This window comes from Saccostrea echinata, unplaced genomic scaffold (genome assembly GCF_033153115.1).
Source record: "Saccostrea echinata isolate AGI-Se365-2 ecotype Australia unplaced genomic scaffold, CSIRO_AGI_Sech_v1 ptg000016l, whole genome shotgun sequence".
In the NCBI taxonomy this organism is placed as follows: Eukaryota; Metazoa; Mollusca; class Bivalvia; order Ostreida; family Ostreidae; genus Saccostrea; species Saccostrea echinata.
Window position 1 is genome coordinate 16,455,711 of NW_026889765.1, and position 23,517 is coordinate 16,479,227.

At 31.1% G+C, this 23,517-nt stretch overlaps 1 protein-coding gene across 1 annotated transcript; it reads left to right on the forward strand.

Annotated features, from left to right (window-relative positions):
- Positions 1–3,336: 3,336 nt before the first annotated feature.
- Positions 3,337–14,335, forward strand: LOC133188517 (solute carrier family 28 member 3-like). Its single transcript, XM_061323985.1, has 11 exons — positions 3,337–3,518; positions 3,771–4,159; positions 6,578–6,722; positions 7,467–7,658; positions 7,944–8,105; positions 8,345–8,470; positions 9,136–9,266; positions 10,521–10,689; positions 11,843–12,103; positions 12,330–12,510; positions 12,594–14,335. The coding sequence occupies exons 1-11, from the start codon at positions 3,390–3,392 to the stop codon at positions 12,614–12,616; spliced, it is 1,908 nt and encodes a 635-aa protein (XP_061179969.1). The 5' UTR covers positions 3,337–3,389; the 3' UTR covers positions 12,617–14,335.
- Positions 14,336–23,517: the final 9,182 nt, after the last annotated feature.

Sequence of the window (23,517 nt, forward strand, 5' to 3'; positions counted from 1 at the left end):
TATGAAAAAAATATGAAGCAATAAAATTGCCCAAATTTCACTTTTTTGTCCGTTCAAGCCAATTCTTTAAATCTAACCCAAAAAAGAATTTTATATACAAGTTCTCTTACAAAAAACATTAGATTTTGAAGTGACCCTATGTTACATTATTGTGTTGCACTCCTGACATCTGATATGTATTTTATTTAACATTGTTTTAAAAATTATAACACACAATAACCCATTCTTACTTTGTAAATTAATTTGTCGTTTTGATATTTTTGATCTTTTACGGCAGGTTTTTCATATTTTGAAGACCTTAACACATGATTATTTGCAAAGTGTAATATATATAAATTGTATATAAAATATATGTGAAATGATGAAAACTATTCCCTGAATTGACTAGAAAATTTCCGTAATTTGTTGATAGACATAGTGTTTTGAACATAAAATAGTATCAAACATTTTTTTTCAACTCATTTTTTAGTAAAGATAGTTAAAAAGCATTGGTAATTATAAAGCAGTTTTGTTGCACTCCTGACTGCACTAAAATTTAAAATTAAAACCGTAGAACACAAAAATTCATAAAGTGTTGGCAACATCAAGTGGTAATGAAATTGTGCAATATTTATAGTCTGATATTTTATAATTAAAACAGATGAAAGTATTTGAAATTCACATTTTATCTGGAATTATTCCCTATTTATGCCAAAAAACTAGCTTAAATGTATATTTAGAAGATAAAATATATTTTATAGCATATTTTCCTTTAGGGGACAAACACAGTAACCCACCAGAAAAATTCTACTCATCATTTTTTCTTTATTTTTATTCTTATTGGATGATTTATAATTCTAACATATTTGTTGCACTCCTGACCAAAAGCATTGGGACCTTTAAAGTAGAATTGTGAAGTGAAAATTACATAAGAACTTGTTCTGTTGTTTCAGTGAAGTTGAAGAGGAATTACTTGAATTTTATAACAATTTTTTAGTGTTTTTATTTTTAACATTCATTTAAAAAATCACAAAAAAGATAGAAACACATCTGAATTGATAAAATTGAAAAAGGAAGGATTTTAATAATAAAACTGTCAATAATTTAGCATTAAATTATACAAAAAGATCATTATTAATTAATGAATATGTCTAAGCATGAATAGAAGTGTTTTTGTCACACAACTTGAATCTTTAAAAAAATGTGTTGCACTCCTGACCATAGAAATATAGATCTGAAGCACAGAAAGATCCAGTAATTAATAAATCTATTTGGTAAAAATGTTCTTTGTGTCTCTCTTTTCCAAAATAAAAATCAGAAAATCATATAATGATAATAGTTTTTTCATGCTTGGGAGCAAAACATCAAATGTTGCACTCCTGACATTATTGGGTATGCATATATACTTGACTCTAATTAATGCTGCTTGTGATTTATATAACATTTTTAAGTTTTAAAATGTATATCAGTTATTGTTTTACACTTAGAAAATTCTTTTTTGTCTTAATTTTCTTTCAGAATTTTACAATTGATGTTTTTTTTGGCAACACTACATTTTTTCTGTTGCACTCCTGACATGGTATAACATTTTTTTAAACGTCAGCCATGACCACAACTTGATTAAACAAAAGTTACTACAGGCCACATTTAAAGCTCAATACTTTGAATATTATCAGGAAAGTCTTTATTTTCAACATAAAGCATTATTATTTATTTTACAGATCTCCAAAAAATATTGAAATTTCTAAATGTCACAAAAAGGTGTTGCACTCCTGACAATTTTAGCATCATTTTTGGGCATAACTTTTTTTTTGTTAATTGAGATATCAACGAGATATTTGGCAGGTATTTAGACACTATCTAAAGACATATGCTGAGACATAGAAATCTATTTTCATTGCCTGTATTTTTAGTGTGGGTTGATAAATATGCGTTTGGTCATTTTTTTTGAATTCACCCTTATCTGCTTTTCGTATCATTGTATCCAGGTCGCTAAAATGTTTGCACACTCGCTTGAAAACATTTCGGGTAAGAATTAAAGGATAAAAAAGGATTATTTTACGAGGGAAAAAAACAATGCAAATTTCTTACATGAAAAAGGAAAGAAAGATAGAGATAGAAAGGGGCAAATTTGAAGTTATATGAACTCTTTTTGTAATCCATTTTTAATTTTTTATTCATAGTTTAACCACATGCATAAAAAAATCTTCTACCGTTCAATTTAATTGCTTTCCTTTTTAGCCGCCTAAATCTGTCAAACGTCTCTTGATATTCTCAAGACGAATATTTTTCTTAAAATGAATTTTAGAAAGATGACCGGAGTTTAATCAATCTTCATTCATAAAAATATCTCGTGGATGAAAATGGTCGTGAAATTGACATACAATCTGCGTTTTGATCGTCAAGAGACTTTTTAATGCAATAATTTGTATATTGTTGATTACAAATTCTGGACCCAGAGTGGATTTTTTAAATTCATCCAGCACCCAAAAGCTTCAGTTTAATCTATAAAGTTCATCACTGTGGATCTGAAAAATTCTCCAAAGTTTTTTTTAAAAATGGAACAATGTTTTAAATACAACATATTAGAATTGTTGGGAAACTTCTTAAATATTCCAAGGACAGTCATATAAGATCAGGATAAGAGAACTGCTGTACATGTATACGTAATCTAACAATAACCTCTAGCATAAATGATACAACACAAAATTTGACAGAATGTCTTTAATGACCTTGTAGTGAACCTCATTATAAAGGAAGCAATGTCATTTTAATGTCTATGTTCCTGTTAACTTATCAACCATAGAAATGTTCTCTTCGATGAAGACATATCGTTTAATGCATTTGTTCATTTTCACTGTAATTACATGTACATGTATTTAATGCATATGGTTATTCTTAACTTACTAAATTTTTCACAATACTTTTTACATAGTGAAAAAATGGAGTAAAACACAGGTGTCTGAATATTCTTTAACTGGGTATACGTCAATGACCTCATCCTTGTAATTTGTTGTTGTTGTCTGAATTAAAGGGTTTGACAAAACCTGTATTGACTTATTTTTAATAAAATAGCTGAATAAACGTCCTTGTACTTGGGGAAATTTAACATGAACGGTAAGATAAATGTGTTTACACTTTTTAAACAACGCCATGTAAATGTATTTTTTTTTTCTTCAAACAATATTTCATATAGATATGTTGCATTATTAGCTAGCAGTTGACTGAATGATTATGCAAAATATTGTCACGTTGAAACACCATTTTATGTGTTTTTGTCTTTCAATGACACCTTTATGTGTTATTGTTGTTCACACACACCTTAACGTGTCACTGTTGTTCACAGAGACTTTTCTTTAGATACATGCACTAAAAACACGTTGATGAAAACTGAACAGACTTTGTGAAAAATGTCGATAGAACTGAAGTCTGTCAAACATACGGGGGAAAACAACCCTGGGTTCGTTACTGAAGACAACGAAGGAAAATCCAAAGATTTTGACCATGAAGGAGAGCCAAACGGGAAGAACAGCTCTATGGTAAGTATTTGGTAATCAAAAATTGTTTGACAAACATTGCATTTAAAAGAAAGTGTTATACATAAAAATGACAAAGTAGTTTTATATGATTTGTAAAAATAAAAATACGATTTCATATCAGAACAATTTATATTGATCGGTAAATACATGTATATTAAAAGATAGACAGTTTAAATGACAAAGAGCATAACACTCAATTAATGACACAGCTCTGTTGTTTCAAGCAAATTAATATGTCATGATTTTTCACAGAAGGATATCCCACTGGACAATAGTGACGTTGTATTAACGGTAGAAGAAGATGACGAGGAAATGGGCGCTTGCGCACAAGTAGTCTTCCTAGTTCAAACAGCAATCTATAAATTCATCAACGACAATTGGCGCGAAATCGTATTTGTATTCTACATTTGCCTCATTGCAGGATACTTTATTTATTTTACATTTGCCATAGTCAGGACATTTGAAGTTGACAGGGAGCCGTCCGTTCGTTTATTAGTGTGCACGCTCTTTGGTGTCTTCATAATAATGTGGTGGATTTTTGCTAAATTATTTGGTACCCAAATGGACAATTTTTATAAACATCGAATTAAGCCTCTTCTCAACTCTGATGGCGGAAGGATGCTTAGTAAAATCGTGTCATGGTAAGGGATAAAATCACGATGCAAGTTTTTTTTAGATGCTACTCCTTACAACATTATTTGTAAGGGACCAATGTTCATGGATTTCTTGGGTACCATTACCCGAAAATTTCATTGCTACAAACGGTAACTCTGTCCAAGCATCAGTTCATTGATTTTTTTTTTTTTTTTTTTTTTTTGTTATTCGAGTATTCTACGATAAAACGTCCTCATGAACTAGTGATATCTGGAATGTCCACGAACATTGACCTCCCACAAATTATAAAGATTCTATAGAAGTGACGATTTTTCATTCATTTTGACAAACATAAAACAGTGGCATGTGGTGATCAGAGATAACTGGCATAATCAATAATTTCACAGGCGTAATTTTTGTTATTTACAATGTATATATACTACGAGAATCTTTTGCAAAAGGTCATCAAAAAAAAAAAAAAAAAAAAAAGAAAAAAAGAAAAAAGAAAAGCACAAAAAAAGTTTATATATCAAATAAATTAAAGTATTCCCAGTTAGTCTTTATACATATCTCAAGTCTCTAACTATAACCGGAACACATCAGCATATTCTTTTTTGGATAATTCAATTGCAAAAGACATTAATGAGTAGCATTCTCTACAGCAGATCTAAATTAGTAACATCTTCCTTTGGTTTTTTGAATTTTCGGAAGAAGAAAAAATGTCAAAATGATTGAGACCTAGCAAAAACGGAGGGTGGCTAAGCTCTGTCAACGTTCCTATCTTCGAAATTTCCCTTACATGTATATCATTATGCATATTTGCAGCAGCGTTGTCAGCTACAAGAACATCACCCGGGCCCCGATATTTGAACTTCTCTTACAGAAAACCTGCTTATCTTTCGAATTCCTCAATACAATTTAAACATAAAAGCTACCGTTGATGGTTCTTCGTTTGGGAATATTGTACCTGTACGTGTAATTCCATACATCTCGAGAAGAAGAAAAACCCCTAAAAGTCCTGTTTGTAGCTATGGTTTCTCTTTGGATTTATAAGACGAAAGCTTCCTCTCTGATTCTGCTTTTTATTATTGACCTTCAATTTGGTCCATAAACAGTGCGCCCATGTTTCGTTACCCATCACAAAGGTTTATAATACCATCTTTTGCTAAAATGTTTATATTTTAATAGACCCCTGTAAGGAACTGTAAGGAAAAATGGACTTACTTGACAGAAATAGTTTTTTTTTCTAGATTCATTTCCTTCCTCAAAACTCAATCAACAGTTGTGATGCTAAAATTTTAATGTCTTAGCAACGACTTTCTATGTAAATCTGGCATTTTCAGATATCATATTGCCCAGAGCATCGATATTTTTTAGGTGTCCCTACAAATCCCGATCGACCAGTTCAATGTTTTAAGTGCACCTCTTCACTTCTGAATTTTCTAATCCATCTGTACACCAAACTACGTGAAAGACTAGTCTTTCCATATATCAGAACCCTATCTTCATTTGGGTTTCTTCAGCGACTTTTGTGAAAAACCGTAGTTTTCACATTAGCCCTGATTTTCATCTTCTTGGCAAAGATCTATTTTAAACAGTTTTAATCTCAGTGTAGTGAACATTCTTGAAGTGAATTTCTTTACAAAGACAGAAGAAAAACATGCCGTGATTAGTAGTTCATAATTAAAACTTTTCTAGTGTTAAAAAAAATGATTAACTGCTTCATCATTTATTATGATTAACCGAATGTTGCATTACTCATTGAACCACCCTCATGACATTTTAACTGTATCATAAAACATAAATCTAGAAATGTATATCATCCTCATAATGTGTATACATGTAATGTACATTGTTAAGAAAAAAAAAGTTAGTTAACAAAAAATAACCATAATTCGTTTCCTTAAATTAAATTTCTAAATTATTAAAAATGGACCTTCGTTTAACTGTTACATCTTATTTCAAGTTAAAAAATGTTAAACTTGTTTTGACTAAAGGTCTGACGAAATGTTCCTCAAACTTCGTGATATACAACATATTAATCGTAATTATTATGATTATTACATTTTCTTGTGATTTCTACACTGTTTTCAAAATGTCTGAAAAATAAATACTCCAAAATTGTGATATTGGAAATGCTAGTGATTTTCTATATGATTATTTAAGAAACAACATTCTCTGGTATCTTGCACAAATGCCTGGTAAGTGCCCGAAATTTTTGCGAGAAAACTATTCAAAGTAGCAATACTTCAATGATAAATTCTTGGGAGATTTTATATATTTCTGAGGAACTTGTCGTCTGACCTCAAGAAATGAAGTTTTATACGTGTATTCTAACAATGAAAAAAATCTTGGAAAGAACTTTTTGCCATTTATTCTAGTTAATTTAAAATTATTTAAAAATGCATAAAAACGCTCCAGTAATTGTATTCCTTGGTTTTAATATTCCTTAATGGTATTTCCAGGTCTTTGAAGATTGTTGCCTTTATTGCTATAGTGGTGTATGTCATCATAGATATTGCTATTGATCATCCACAGAACCTTATGTCTGTAGCCGGATTAGCTTTGTACGTCATCATTTTCTACGCGTTCTCAGTAAATCCTGCAAAAGTAAGGCTTTTTGTTTATTATCAACATGTATTCATTCATAGTAAGGAAGTCCATGTCGACATATGATCTAAAAGTATATTCCTACACATATCATGTACTAAATATCGTTTAATGGTTATCATAACTCAAAACTTTTATGCTCTTTATATTTATTATTTTTAAAATGACTACCGTCCATCGTTGAATAATAGAGTGATATTTTAGAGGTGCTAAATGAATTCATGAAATTAACGATAATACACGACTATAATGTAGTTAAAACTAGAGGTACTGTAAGCACACAAAATGATAACTCTGCTCTCATATGAATATAATGGCAAAGTCCGTGTTTTGTAATGGGAAACCCAATAAATCTGTCTTATCCGAACATATAATAGGTGCACAATGGAACTATGTAATAAAGATTCTGTAAAAGTCTGAGTAAATTTTATTCATTGATATAGGAGAAAATTGCGGATAAGAGATAAATTCCACTAAGTAATTCAGACGTACTGAAGTACGCACGGAAGGACGGACACCCCGTATAATAAAATAAAATGAAATAAATGAATGAATAAATAAATAACATTGTCTTTGAAAATAGAACCTGTGCCCAAAAGCACCTTTTTTTATGAAGAATGTTTCAGAAACTTGACCTTAAGACCTTACGTTTTAACAGAGGAGACTGGGTATTTTTACAAAACTTTCACTAAAATGAAATTGGTGCCCATGATAAATACCCATAATTCTTTATTTTCTCTGTAGGTAAAGTGGCATCCTGTGTTCTGGGGGATCGCTCTGCAGTACATCTTTGCCCTGATAATTCTGCGATGGGAGTTTGGATACAACGTGTTCAAATACCTTGGAGATCGCGTCACGGAATTTTTAGCGTACTCTGATGAGGGTGCCTTATTTATGTTTGGTTCACCTTTAGAAGTTCACTTTTTTGCTTTTAAGGTTAGTGGTCAGAAAATTTACGACAGCCAAAAGCAACACAATACGAAAGATTACGCATCATATTTGTATTTGAAGAAAAGAACCAGTGAGCTTGAGTTGAACTTCTTTAATTGTCGTAAATAAGATAAATGCCTAAAGTTTTAATATTATTACTGGTATTTTTGTGATTAATCAAGAACCTTCTCATTTAAAATAACTTCCACATCGACCTTTTGCCTAAGTAAAAAACATAAAGTAAGAATTAATAAAAGTAACTTGCCAGTACTTCATATTCTTTCCTTATAGGTTTTACCCCTGATAATATTTTTCTATGCCATTATTTCTGTCCTGTATTATCTGGGAGTTATGCAGGCAGTTGTAAGAGTTATTGGACGTGCTCTGGCCTTTCTAATGGGGACAACACCAGCAGAATCCCTCAATGCTGCAGGGAACATCTTTGTAGGAATGGTAGGGTGTATGATGATCAGTAATTCTTATGTTCTTCTATTCGGATTTGAAATACTCCATAATTCGAATATGGAAACATCCGTTCTTCGAAACAAATATATGTCATCATAACGTCATAATTTAGAGTCTATTCATTACGTTTAACGTTAACCATTACGGCATATGTCATCATTACGTCAAATGTAACCAATAAGGCAATGTAACCATTACGTAATATGCCGCTATTACTTGACTTTTAGACAGAGTCTCCTTTGATGATCCAGCCTTTCCTGAAGGATATGACGATGTCTGAGTTGCATGCTGTCATGGTGGGAGGATTTGCAACAATTGCTGGAAGTGTTCTGGGAGCTTATATCAGCTTTGGCGTGAGTAACTGTGTGAATGATAAAACACTAAAAATTTGATATTGAAAGTAAGGAGAAGATTTATGACATTTTTTTTTATTTTATATAACTTATCAAACATTTAATTAGAAACGTTGAGATAAAAAGTATGAAATATAAACGTTGAGATAAAAAGTATGAAATATTATACACCTATTTACTGGCTATGAGGACAATAGCAAGTTTATCGTCCCCCCAAGACTATTTTCCGAGGCGCAGCCGAGGGAAATAGTTGCTGTCGAGGGGGACGATAAACTTGCTATCGTCCGAATAGTCAGTTAATAGGTGTTTTATTATACCGAAGCCAACTTTACTTTTGTTACGTCACAATACAACAACCCATATAGTTTTGAGATGAAAAACGAGGGAAATGGAATGCTTCCGGTGAATAGTTTGATGACTATTTCACCATGGGCAAATAGCACAAAAACTATGTCACGGTAGGGGCTGTTTAGAAAAAATGGAAGATTTATTTGTCATAATTTTATGTAGAAAAGATTCACAGAGGTACATGTATAATAAATTAATGTACTTTTGAATATAGATCATTTAATGCCAAAGTACTTCAGACATGGTATTTTGAATGTAATTTTAAGGCAATAAAAATTTATATTAATGCGTTTTACATTTACAATTTTTGTGATTAGATTCCTGCCAATCATTTGATGTCCGCCTCTGTGATGTCTGCTCCAGCAGCCCTAGCAATGTCCAAATTAGTCTACCCAGAGGTGGAAAAGCCAAAGTCATCAAAAAAAGATTTCTATAAAATGGGAAAATCGTACGTATCGCGGCAAGGGACATGTTGCTGAATTTCTTGGGAGAAATTGCTAAATTGTGAATTAAAATTATTTTGGAGCAAACCTCAGTTTCAAAATCTCGGTAAAATTCACGAAAATACTTCTAGTTCAGTAAAGTTTACTATAATACACACTTTATAGAATTATTTGATTAACTATATATGATGCTTTAAAACTTTATTCTACCTTTTTACGTTAAGAACTTTTTAGAGACTTAAAAGGTAGTTTACTATCATTACGAATTTAAAATTTTATCATAGTAAATCAAAGCCTTTGCCATAGAAAATATATCATATAATTATGAAATTCTAATTGATACATTTCATTAGGCTCCATTGAAACGTTTTGATACTTAAAAATACTTTTATATCTAAATATAATGATTATTTTTAAAAACTACTAACATTGACATAGAGTTTGAGAAATACTTCTTTTAATCTCAAAAAAATTCTGGAGTAAATTCTAATAGTAGATTTCAAAGTGTCATAGTAAATCAAATTAAGTATACGATTTGATTTGAAAAAACATTTTTCCTTTGTCATTGAATCAGTGCAAATTGATTATGACTGATTTTTCCCCTAATGAGGTGCAAAGCCAAATCCAATATTCTCTTTTCTTAAGCTTCCAATTACCAACATCTTTGATCAAATTCAAACACATGTTATTTTCTTCAAACGAAGGAATTTCTTTTTCAATAACTTGCATGGACAAACTTTTCTAAATTTGAAGCCCTTCACCGACATATGGTGACGTCTCTTTTTAAGTAAAATAATCTCGAATGGGACGTACAAAAATATATAATCGACCAATCAATCGATCTGCAACACAAAAGAAATTTGAGTGGAATAGTTTGCGAATTAAAATTTTGCTATGTTAGACAAAACCACAAAAATGTATTGGAAAAATCTCCTAAACTCGTCATAAAGTAGTAATAACATTGATTTGATTTTTATGTCAATAACCTAACGTAGAAATAATTACTTATACATGTATGTATCATGCAGTGCACTCGAAATAATATACAGAAAATACACAAACTTCTCTGTCTCTCGCTGTCCCTTTCAGTCTTTGCACTTTCAATTTATTTTTGTACATTTGTTTGTTTGAACATCAGTGCACTTATTCTTCATTTTCTTTGTCTTTCACAGGAAAATCTAAGTTGGAAAAACTTGTGTCTCAACGTATGTATCATCAAATATGGTTAAAGCAACTCACTTCTCTGTCCTTTTTTTCAGTAAAGACAGAAACATAATCGAGGCAGCAGCATCTGGCGCCATTAATTCTATCAGAGTTGTGGCAGCCATTGCAGTTAACGTCATGGCATTCCTCTCTATCCTGAAGTTTATTAACGTAACCTTAACCTGGTTTGGGGAACAGGTCGAAATTGAGGGATTTACTTTTGATGTTAGTTAATATAGACCTCTGAATGTGAAATGTTCTTACTAATTCTCATCGTGGTATAGCTTCATATATTATCGTGTTATAGAGTGTTAAGTAATTTTTTATCAAAATAATTTCGCAGAGTACAACACGCCTGCTTGCTTTTGAGACATGAACTTACTCTGTTTTTTTTTTCTTTCTTTTATTGTTAAGACGAAATGATTGCACTAAATATAGAGCAATAATATGGAAAACAACTGTGACATGTTTCTATACCGTATATATTTTATGTTATAACAATATAAGTATAGGACCTAATTTAACTAGTGCACATTCGAAACTCTTTAAAATTTGTTTAGATTTAAATTGTAAAAGATAAGATTGTTTAAAAATGATTTAGTAAAATTGTATGCATAACAAATTTATTAAATAATATTGAGAGAATTAAGGTGGAATAGAATGTTCATCATGAAATATGAACATAACGAACAGTATTTATGCTCAAAATCCATTCAAACAATACAAATACAGGAGCAGAGCAAACACGGACTTCTAAAACATCAGAGGTGGGATCAGGTGCTATGGACTAGTGAGCATCTCCTGCCAACCGGTCACACCTGCCGTGTGTTCTTAGTCATGATAGGGAAATAACGGAAAAATCCGTCGACAATTCAGTGTGTAAACAGTGACCTAACAATTAGCATGAAAAACGTCAGTAAGTATTTGACTTAATGATAAATTGTAAATGACAGGTCCTTGTATTGACCATTGACTTACGAAATGATGACTTTAAACGAGACTGTTGATTTTCTTGTTTCATTAACTTGTTTGTCAATAACTTACCTCGTTTTAGAAATTGTTCATACGTAGAGTATGCTCTTGCGTATCGAATCAAATGAGTGATATAAATCCCATATGCAGGTGATAAGGGTATATTGCTACATAAGTCAGGGATGCAATATACAGATTGTTACGACAAATTCACATTTGTCTTTCTGAAAATACCTATGTTCAACACCTTAACTTTTGACGTCACATATACGGACTAAGAGTTTTTCCCTATTAAAAAAATGGTATTGTTAATTCAATGTTTTCTGACATTTACTAGTATTCGATACATCAATCAGTAACATTTTTCCTCATCTTCAGCTAATATATTTTTGTCTTTCATTTTCAGTTCATTTGCTCTTACCTGTTTTACCCCATTGCATATTTCATGGGAACAACTCCCTCTGACTGCCGATCACTAGGACGACTTATTGGTCTGAAAACTTTCACTAACGAATTTGTTGCATACGACGAATTATCAAAAATCATTAAGAACAAAAACACCTTACAGAGTTACATTAACACTAACCATACAGACTGGTTCTGGAAAGGGGACGATGTTATTCTTCCACAAATGAACAGCACAATTCTTAAATACGGCATTTTGGAGGTTAGCATTTTATCGTGATTGCCTTATCATTCTGCCGTCTGAAAGTGTTTAATATTCCATGTAAAAAAGTTCCACTATAGTAGACATCTACTATTGAAATGGTTTTTTTTTAAATGAATAAAAAGCAAAAAGAACAACTTACAGTAAATGTGTGCTTGGTGTCATCATAAGCATTGCTAGGTCTATCAAGACGTTATAACTACTTTGAGATTTGCTCTCCTTTCAGACCAGATCTGAGGTTGTAGCAACATACGCTCTCTGTGGATTCTCTAACTTTGGCTCTATCGGGATTCTTTTAGGAGGATTAGGTGCTTTAGTTCCTTCTAGAAGATCAGACTTATCTAAGATCGTTCTCAGTGCCATGATAGCTGGAAATGTTGCCTGCTTTATGACTGGATGTGTAGCAGGTAAGGTTTAGATGTTGCAGTAGTTAATGGCATGATGTATTACACATTTGTTATTGCTAATCCTGTTATTCTCACTGTTTCAGGTCTACTCTATAAAGACTATTAAGATTAAGATGATCCATTAGAAGCTGAGGAAACCAAGATTTATTTGCAACATACTGATAACAGATATGTGTATTACTGTGAAATCAGTTATTTTCGTTGGGGGTTCATTTTCGTTGTTTTCGAGGTACGAAGAGACCCACGAAATTAAGTCCACCACGAAATGTAATTTTTCACATATATTACTGCTCAACAATTTTTTACTCAAGAACACATTTTTTTCAGCGAGCCACAAAAAACCACAAAAAATTTGACCCCACGAAAATGTATGATTTTGTAGCATCATATAAACGTATGTGCCCTCCTTATTGAAATACGAGGTTTTCTTCATATGTAATGCTGTCAAGATTTATGTACCTATAAATCTTTAAAACATATTACTAAGCATGAACATATTTCATTAAATATTTTAACTGGAGAGTGATATACACAATGAGTTAAAATGACCATTAAATTCCCTGGGTCGTTTTTTTACTAACTGAACAGTAATCAACCTCATAGTCCATTTAGATATCATATTAACATATATTCACATATTATTCCAGACATTTATGAATAAAATCAGTGGAAACATTTTTTACGAAGGTTAAAAATAAAATTATTTTACGTTCAAGTTTTACGTTTCTTAAATTTCAAATTGTTTTCATTTTTTTCATAGATTTAAGATAACATATATCTAACACCTGGAAAAAGTGTCAAAATGTTACAAATGTTGATAAATGACAGCAGTCAAGCTCAAAAGGCCATTGGAACAATACAAATTGGGAATGATGCCTTTCTGGTAAACATTTTATTTTTGGAAGCCTGTTATTATGATATAGGCCCTCAATGTCTGGTGTGCATCTGTATATAACTCTTTCAAATAAATATGAAAATAAATATAAATATGTTGTCAGTCACAACAACAACCTAGTCTAAAGTCAGCATTTGGTAAATTCTACGGTCGTTATAATGACTTTGCATGTTAGCAAATACAGCCTATCATTGGGTCTTATTTTGACTGACATTATGTTATACCAATTGTTAAGCCGTTTTTCTTATACTAAATTTAACTGCGGATTACTCAATCTTTCTGATCAATACATAGGACTAAAGGCGGGTTTTACGGGTCGAACTAGGAATACTTCCTCCTTCTTGGCACCTGATCCAACCTGTTAAATTTCTAGGGTCCGTTTTATATGCCCTGTTCACAATTTGCAGCGGTTTTAGGTTTTAGAGATCGATCACTATTCGTTACTTCACCTATTTCATCTGAAAAATAATAAAATTTGTCATTTCTAATTCCAGTCTTCATTTTTTTCTCATTACACTTTAAATTAAAAATGAAAATAGTTCTATTTCAAAATTTTTAGGGCTGATATGGCATATGATATGGATTTCAGTATGTAGTATTCTATTTATCATATATTTAAAATACATAATATGCAAGTTAACATAAAGTCATCGAAGAGTGTTTCGTGCATGATTATGACCTTTTTCTTTAAAATCTTATATAGCGCCAATATAAGGTCCTTGAAAACAAATTAAGTCCACATATGTTAGTAAAGAATTATTTTACATGTATATTTAAATAAGATCAAGTTAATTAACGTTTAAACTTTATACGAACGTTACTTCCGGTTTGATATGGATTTTCGGACCGGTCCTTGATATGAGGTATTGTGACGTCACCCGTATCGCAGAGTGCAGAATCGGTGTATTTACTTCTAAGTATATGATAAATGTTTATATTGGTTGTGTTTATCTACAATATTTGTTATGACAAATTTGAATTGTTTCTACACAATATGAATCTGTGTATATCAGTAACAAATTTTAAGAAGAGGATGAATAGTGTAAATTTTGTATCTATTTTTCCTTTTTATATTTCTTTATCATTTTTATCTCTAAATATTTTTGACCGACTGTTTTATCATTTATTTTTTCTATCGTGATCACGATTATATGTAGTTTGTAAACAAAGTGTTTTATATAATAAGTACAAGTCGTTAGTAATGGTCAGGATTGAACTTTCTTTGAAAATTTGAATGATGATTATCAAAGCTTACATTGTAGTTTCCATGTTATACCTTAACTATTATTAAATTTTAACCTGTGACGGTACATATAATTACCTTGAACATACTATCCCCATTGGAACATATTGACACTGGCGACAATAGGTGCTGATACAAACCTTTATTCCGGGCGGCAAAATGTACAGGGTGTTTCATAATATATGTTACATTTTTAAATCTAAATATTTTTCTTACGTATCATTTTTTAACGCACACCATATAAATATATATATATATATATCATAGAAATGAGAGAAAGAGATACAAACAATTGGTCTAATTCTATGATTTTTTAATCATGTTCTTAACACCATTCGCTTTCTTCACAGTGTAAATTGTATATGAAATACAAAATTTCATTGCACTGCTTCTTTGACGTTTAAAATGTGCATACAGAACGCATTAGTTTGTCTAAGAGAGAACAAGTGATCTCATAAAAATACATAGATGATTTTAAAAATCATCGTCATCTTCATACATGTCAATACTAAGAGCCCTAATGATACCGTCACGCCATCTTACCAGTATTTTAATAATCTTCAAAATATACATTATATGTCTTTTGCTATCTACTTATTTTCTATTTTTTACTTTTTTTATTGATTTCTTTATGCAGAAAAATGTGTCTTGTCAGCTTTATACCATAGCAGAGAAACAAATATATATATTTTTATGTTTCCTTCTTTTTGAGTGTAAACCTATAAACTTACTGTTGTACAAATTCTCTTTCCACTGTCTACAAGTATAAAGGCAGCGTTGGCTTGTGTCAAAACAGGATGAGCACTGAGAGGAACATTTACTACATAGTTTTTGCATATTTCTCGTTAAAATTGTTTTTAAATAACGTATTAGTGGAGGAAAGCTGTCTTTGCTCCACTCCCTGGCTGATTCTCACCTTCACGTGTTATTTGCTGCCATAAAACCATTGGATTCACACTAGATGTTTATAATAAACATATTTTACTTAAGGAAGGGTTTTCCACGTAAAACATTACTAACCCCTTTCATTTCATTTGATTTACAATGTGTATCAGTTTGTATCTTACAATTTTCAATAAAGATATATGAATATGAGTACATTTGGGATTCATATTGTAGCATCTTTAAATGCTTGTAATCTTGATAGGTTTCTATTCCTGGTGGGATGAAGGGATTTGAAATGATCAGAAAGATAGGATGCAAACAAGGTAAACGATTATTGACAGTTTCATTAGCAATACAAATGCATAGAATGTTTGAACTTAAAAATGGTTGACAGCTTGTCAATACATTTTACCGATGAACAGGCGTTCTTGTCGGAAATTATATTTCTGCAAAGAAAAATGGCTGAAGAATGGGAATAACGAAGAACTGCTCCTTGTCAAATGCTTCAGAATATTGAATATGAATGAATACAAAATGTCCGAAATTTGAATTGTGTGCATTAATGTGCTTTAATAATGATCAATTCCAAACAGAATCACAAACTTTGAAAAGATCATCCATGTTAGTAATTGGTATTGTTTTATTAAAGAAGGTCATAGAAATCCTGAAAAAAATCTACACAATTTTATTGGCTTCTGAAATTCTAAAACGGATAGTAAAGTGAAATACAAGCAATATTTGACAGAGATTCATGTAACCCGTATCAGGACAATAGATTTATTGGTTGATTGCATGTTGTTTTATGTCCCATTCGAGAATTTTTCATTTATAAAGAGACGTCACCATATACCGGTGAAGGGCTTCAAATTTAGAACTTGATTCGGCACTCGAATATTGAGCAGTGAGGGATCTTAATCGTGCTAACGCCTGCCGCGACACGGGGCCTTGGTTGTTAAGGTCTCATCCTAAGGACCCGCTTTCAGCGCTTGGCGAAGGAACAGTTGCTACCTTTTTTATCGACTAAGGTCAGTCGCAGCCAAGATTCAAACTAACGACCTTCCAATCACGGAGCGAGCGCTCCTCCGACTGAGCTTCCGTGACGGTAAGAACAATAGAGAACTAACATTATTGGCCACATATACTTAATGAATATCATTAATAAAACACATCTGTGCTTCAAAATATAGTAAACTAATAAAAAAAACAAAAAACAAAACCAAAAAAAAAAAAAAAAAAAAAAAACAAAACAAAACAAAAAAAAAACAACAAAAAAAAACAACAAAAAAACAAAAAAAAAAAAAACAAACAAAAAAAAAAAAACAAAAAAAAAAAAAACAAAAAAAAAAACAAAACAAAAAAAAAAAAAAAAAAAAAAAAAAAAAACAAATAATATATATTCTATTACCTATTTATTATTTTCCAAATTAGTAGTAATTTTTTCAAAAACTGGAGTTTGTGCTAGTACTTTTAGTAGTACAGTATTTAAAGGTAGGTCTCTTAATCGATCTTATTTATCACACAGAAAAATGACATCATTGCAGCACCAGTATAAGCGACGCGTCTCCATTCCGATTGAAGAATTCATTCTCTTTGGAAATTTGACAAATTGAAGATCTATTTTGTCTAATTCAATTTTGGACAGAAACAATCCTTGGCATCAGCATTCTATTCTGGGAATTTCCACAGACCAGCAAAAACTGTATTCATTTACTTTAATTCAACAAGATTTAAACTAAATTGCAGAGCATGTTTGAATGTACATGTAATTCATGATCAGCGTTTCCAGGATTTCAATAACATAAATGAATAACTGTTTGACAGGTACCGCTTCTTATTAAGTAATCTGCGATCTTATAGACATTACAATAAATATTTCTAGAATTGATTAGTATTAGTAAAAAGCTTATCATTTTATTCTATATTGTCAAAACACATACGCTCGCTTCGTGATCGGGGGGCCCGCGTTCGATTCTCTTTCGCCGCGCCGAGTCAAATCTAAGATGCTAAAATAGGTAGTGACTATTCCTTTGCCAAGCGCCAGGCACTTAAAGTAAAAGTCCAGGGACTCTCGGATGAGACCTTAAAACCTAGGTCCCGTGTCAAGGTAGGCGTTGGCACGATAGGTAGGCGTTGGCACGAGTGCCGAGTAGAGATCTAAATTTGAAGTCCTTCACCTGCATACGGTGACGTCTCTATATGAGTGAAAAATTCTCGAATACAAGCAAGCAATCAATCAAAATACATAAACTATACACACCATAGGTCATATTTTACAAAGTAATGCCAACATTGTTAACAAATAGAAATAAATTGTGAGATTCCAACGAAAGACTCTGGATGCAGCATTACATAAGTCCGATTTTCAACATGGTCGTATCGAACATCCGTAATATCTGTAAGACCGAATTTTCCTTCGACATGTATTAAATGTCTCTTTAGTGACTGGGACACAGGGACTTTTCGAACACGTTCTCACAACAGATTCGTACTTCAAATTTGAAGAGTAGTCTATCATTTCATACACAACTTTCTGTAAAATATATAGAAAGTCAATAAAAAGCATTTCCCACTTTTTTCTCTAATTGTAAATTACACAATTTAATCTTAATTGAAACGTTCATTTGATTAGATTATCATTTAATTTAATGACATGATCAAATTGACATATATGTTTTTCTTCACTAGACAGTTTTATCGTAAAACTTTTAACAAGTGGTATGATTATGTACTGCAGTTGACAACTTTGTTCCATCAAATTTCGTACCTCTGCTTAACAGAAAACGGAAATATGGCAATAAATTTCCTACGGTACCTGAATTGAATTTTAGTTTTTCTTTTCTAATTCAAACAAGAAGAACACTGCAATCAAAAACAAAGATCCTCATTACAGATTGAAAAAAATCAATGAGCTGAATGTAAACACAGTGGCAGAGATTTCAAATTATCTCAAATTTCGAATAATGTGATCAAGTGGTAATGATTAATTTTCGTCTAGATAACATTAGAGACATTAGCCAATACTTGTTATTCATTGAAATTTTGAGGATGCTATATAAATGCTACTATATGCAAATACATAAAATTCCCAATTCCAGACGCCACGAAAGGTCACTTAGGGGACATATTGTTGCAAGTTGGTTTCTTCCGTCAGGCGTAAGATTTTTTTTTCTTTTTTCTCCTTTTCCATATTTACTGGAGCAACTGAACACAAAGCATGCAAGTTCATGGTATTCAAGTTTTGCTAAAATGAGGATTATGCCTTTCTCCATGGGCAGAAAAAAAAAGAATAAAGAGTGAACATAAAATAGTAGGCATATATGCTTAAAAAAAACCACGCCAGAAATGGCACATCTAAACTGAAAGTGGAAATAAAATGTAGTCATATTTATAAACAAAAACTCAAAGCCAGAAATGGCCTTATGTATATGCAATTGAAAGTTTTTTATAGAGAAGATTCATATTTGTACATGTAGATCAACGGCGTGTCCAAACCTATGTTTTCCATTGTAATCTGATTCATATTTAAGTATGAAACAATATTATTTTGAGATGTGAAATTGAAGCCAAATTTTTTATCTGTGTGAAAGGAAAATAAATAGAAAATGATAAAAAAAATAATTAATATTATGATTCCGTAAATAGTGCAAATATTCGATCAGATTACAAAGTTTTGTTTATTACACCAAATCAAAAAAAAAAAAAAATACAATTTACCCTGATTTTTCACTCTTTATACCATTATTTGCTTATACGCTAGGCTTACCAGCTCCAACTATCCTCTATTTTTTACAGACCGCCTCCCCTGTGTTTACATTGAAGTCGTTTAGATACAAAAATATTTTGTTGGGTTAAAGAATCTTTTATATGTTTTTAAACAGAATATTTCTTTTCTACTTCTAGTATTTCATGCAAGTTAAATTGTATGATTTATATATGTTCTAATAAGTAATTCATTTTTTATTTTAAAGTCTTTTTCATTGGAAATTATCATCCTGCATCGTCAATATCACACGATTAATCATAATCAGTTTGTTGTGGGAAAAAACTACACCTAACAAAGAAAACCAAATGCTTGTAAATATACTCACTTAAAATATACATTAGCATGAACAGCCTCCAAGTAAACGATAGTGAAAGGTAAGATCCCATAAAATGACAGGCGATTGTAGATTTTGTACATCACACAAAGAACAAGTTAACTTCATCTGCTATCTCAGACATAGAATAGGTTCTCTTGATTATTATTCCAAACTCTTCTTCTCTCCATTAATTCTCTATGAATCATTAGTTATTCTCCCCGATTTACTTTTATCCATAAATAAGAATAACATGTGTATCTTCGGTATGATGTTTACAAGGTGTCTCCTTTGATTTTCGACATTACAATAATAATGTTAAATATCATTGTGAGGTCATTAAAAGTTTAACACGTAACAAAAAAATCAATGTAACTTTACTTTAAAGCGTTATTTACTTACATACATTTATCACGATTATTATAATTATTCAGATAAAAGGCCTGTCGAAGAAATCAGCAATTGATGACAGATGTACAATCAAATTTTAGAATATCACAGCATGAGAATTAAAAAAAAATAAAAGCTACAAATCTGCATTCCCACTTACAACCACATTGAAGTCTATCGAATAAATAAATAACAAACAAAGTCAAAGAGATATAAGGATCACTTAATTATATTAAGTAATTCAAAGATAAGTTTTTAATATATAAAATAATTATTCGAAAAACCTAGGATAGAACTATAGAAATGTACAAAATACTGATAATAATACTGCCTTCTATCTTTGATAACCCAAAAAAGTCTAAAAGGCTTATTTCCATTTGGGTCCGTGACAGAATGAAAACAAAGACATATTTTAACTTAATCATATATATAATAAGACAATGACTAGAGTCAATAGCACTGATAACTGACCAGTACTTTTATAGGGTAACAATAGTCTCTCAGCTTACATTTGACTAGGATAAGTACTAAAATTAAAAAAAAAGCACTATTAATATTAAAATAATTTGTCTATAATGAAAAAAAAAATGTTAGCATTTCCTTCATATTTTTCATTTGTTCTAAAAGATGTACTTTAATCATTCTTTTTAAAATAAATTTGTTTTTAGTATTTTTGATATCAAGGGAAAGAGCATTCCAATCTTTTACACCCGTAAAGGAAAATGATGAAGATTCTGCACCTTCTATCCTAGGGACTACAAGTTTGACTGACTAGACCGTGTTTTATGAAAACCAGAGTTTCTTGTGAACTTATTGTACAAATACTGAGGGGCTTTCCTGTGAAATAAATTATACATATGATTTAAACGTAGTTGTTTAACTCTGTGAGATATGTTCAAAAAATTCAAAGTTTCAAAATCTTTAACTTTCAAACTCTGTCTCGATTTAAGATTCAAAATAAAACGCAATAGAATTCAAAATAAAACGTATTAAAATAAAAAAAAAATATTTATTACAGAATGCAAAATCTAACCATTTAATACATGTTACAATACTATCAACATTTAAGAAACAAATCGCATGTCCTAAATGAATTCATTAGTCTTGATTGACGCGGTACAATTGATTCAAAGGTGTGGGTACATTGGTTAAATAATTACAACAATGCTTAGTTAAATATAAAATGATAGTCAATTTAAATATAATCAGTAAGAGTTAAGCAAATCATTTATTTAATACAGTTCATATAGATATTTAATTAGTTAGATTATTTTAGATCAATAAGATCAATAATCTCTTGATTGACATTAGCAGTGATAGTCTAAAATCTTTTTCTGGAGGACTGGCAGGTAGAATTGAAAGATTTTATTGCAAAGAGGAAATCGTTCATAGAAAAGTACATTAAGTCAAGGAACAAAGTACATGAAATCTTCATGCTTAACGTTTTTAAACAACTTATGGCCCATTTAATGTACCATAATGTAATGTATTTTTAATGTCGTTGAAATTTTCATAATAAAATCTTGATCTGTTAATTTAATTGAAATGCAATAATTTACTTCATCGTACTATAATTATATGGGGGTGACATCCATAAATAAAATGACAAGTTAAGATTACTAGGATTCCAAACGAAAGTATATACAGCTTATATGAACCTTAAGACATTACACATATATATTGTAACTTATGTAATACATTAAGCATTGCTTTTGGAGAATGAACTGAAGCTTTTCCTTAAGACATTTCGACTTTATTTTGTTTCACACTGTAAATATTTTATCAAATATTAAGGACACTGGCAAAGAAAGGTTTTCCGGAGAAAAAGTGTTTAAAACATAGGTTTTTTCACTTATAGAATAGTGATTGAGAGTGATTCCCGTGTAGAATTCTCCAGGTGGTGAAAACCAATAAAGTGTATGTTACAGAGGTAAAGAAAAGCACTTGTGTTTCCTTCAACGGTAGAATTATATGTACGGCAAGCTTAAGAAAGAAAAGTAGTGAGGCTTTGTAATACATGATTGTGTTAAATGGTCAGAGAGCCAACAGATCGTTTGTACAAGAGTGTCATTTTTTTCTTTTACGGAAGCCTATTCAGGACCTATTAAAAATATTGTGCTGAATTTGTTAATTTTTTTTTTTTCAATCGTTCAGTCGTAAAGAAAATTCAAGAGATACAGATCATAGCAAACAAATCCCGAGCTGCAATTATTTCTATCACAGAGACATGGCTAGACAGTTCCATTACTAACTCTGAAATAAATGTTGATGGATACACTATCATTCGAAAGGACCGGAACCGCAGAGGGGGTGGAATTTGTGCCTTTATAAGAGAAGACATAGCATTTACCCAAGTAGAAATGGATGGGGGTTACAAAGAGTGATGAAGTGATGTTCCTGGAAATCTTATTACCAAAAACTAAACCCATCGTAGTTCGAACGTCTTACAGGCCCCCAACACAATCTAACTTCCTACAGAGACATGAACATTTTCTTATTCAACTACGTCAAGACTGTGAGATCATTTTACTTTGTGATTTTAACATATGTACTTTAAGTAATAATAACCAACTTTCCCAAGCCTATCATAAAGTTCTTACCTTCTTCGGTTTAACCCAAATTATTAAAGAACCTACTCGAATTACAGACTCATCTAGGTCTCTTATTGACCACATAATCTGTAATGATACTGAAATTTTTTTTTATCAATCTGGGGTTATTTGTGTTGGTGTTAGTGACCACTGTCTTATTTATTGTACAAGAAAAACAGTGAAATCCATTTTTGGGAAACATAATTTTATTAAGATAAGGTCAACTAAAAATTATGATAAAGAGAGTTTTATCAGACTTTTAACTGAGGCAGACTGGGGAAAATGTTTTTATGCTAGCAATGTCAACGATATGTAGTGTGCTTTTAGAGAAATTTTTATGAATATCTTAGACAAAGTTGCTCCATTAAAGGAGGTTAGAATCAAACAAAAACTGAGCCATGGATGACAAGTGACATTTTGGAAAGTATACAATCAAGGGATCAACAGCTTTTGAATTTTAGAAAATTTGAAAATCAAGATGATTATAAAAGTTATTGTTAAACTAGAAATTTAGTTCAAAGACTGTGATAAGGCCAAATCAGAATATTTTAATGATAAAATAGATGAAAATAAGGACAATCAAAAGAAACTTTGGTCCTGTTTTAAGAATCTGGGATATCAACAAAATCAAAAAACAAATGGCAATATCACATTATCTATGGATGAAAAAAATTGCTTTGATAATTAAAAAAAATTGCAAACCACTTTAATTCTTATTTCACTACAATAGCAGCTAAACTAGTCAGTCAACTACCTACCCCAAAGGGTGTTTATAACTCTGTTTCAACAGCTGTCAAACATTTTTATGAAAAGAGGAAAAGTTCCAAAAAAGTTTTTGTGTTAAAACATGTATCTGAGAGTTTTGTTTTCAAAGAGCTATGTCAAATTAAAACCTCAAAAATCACAGGACTAAATGGTATCCCTGTC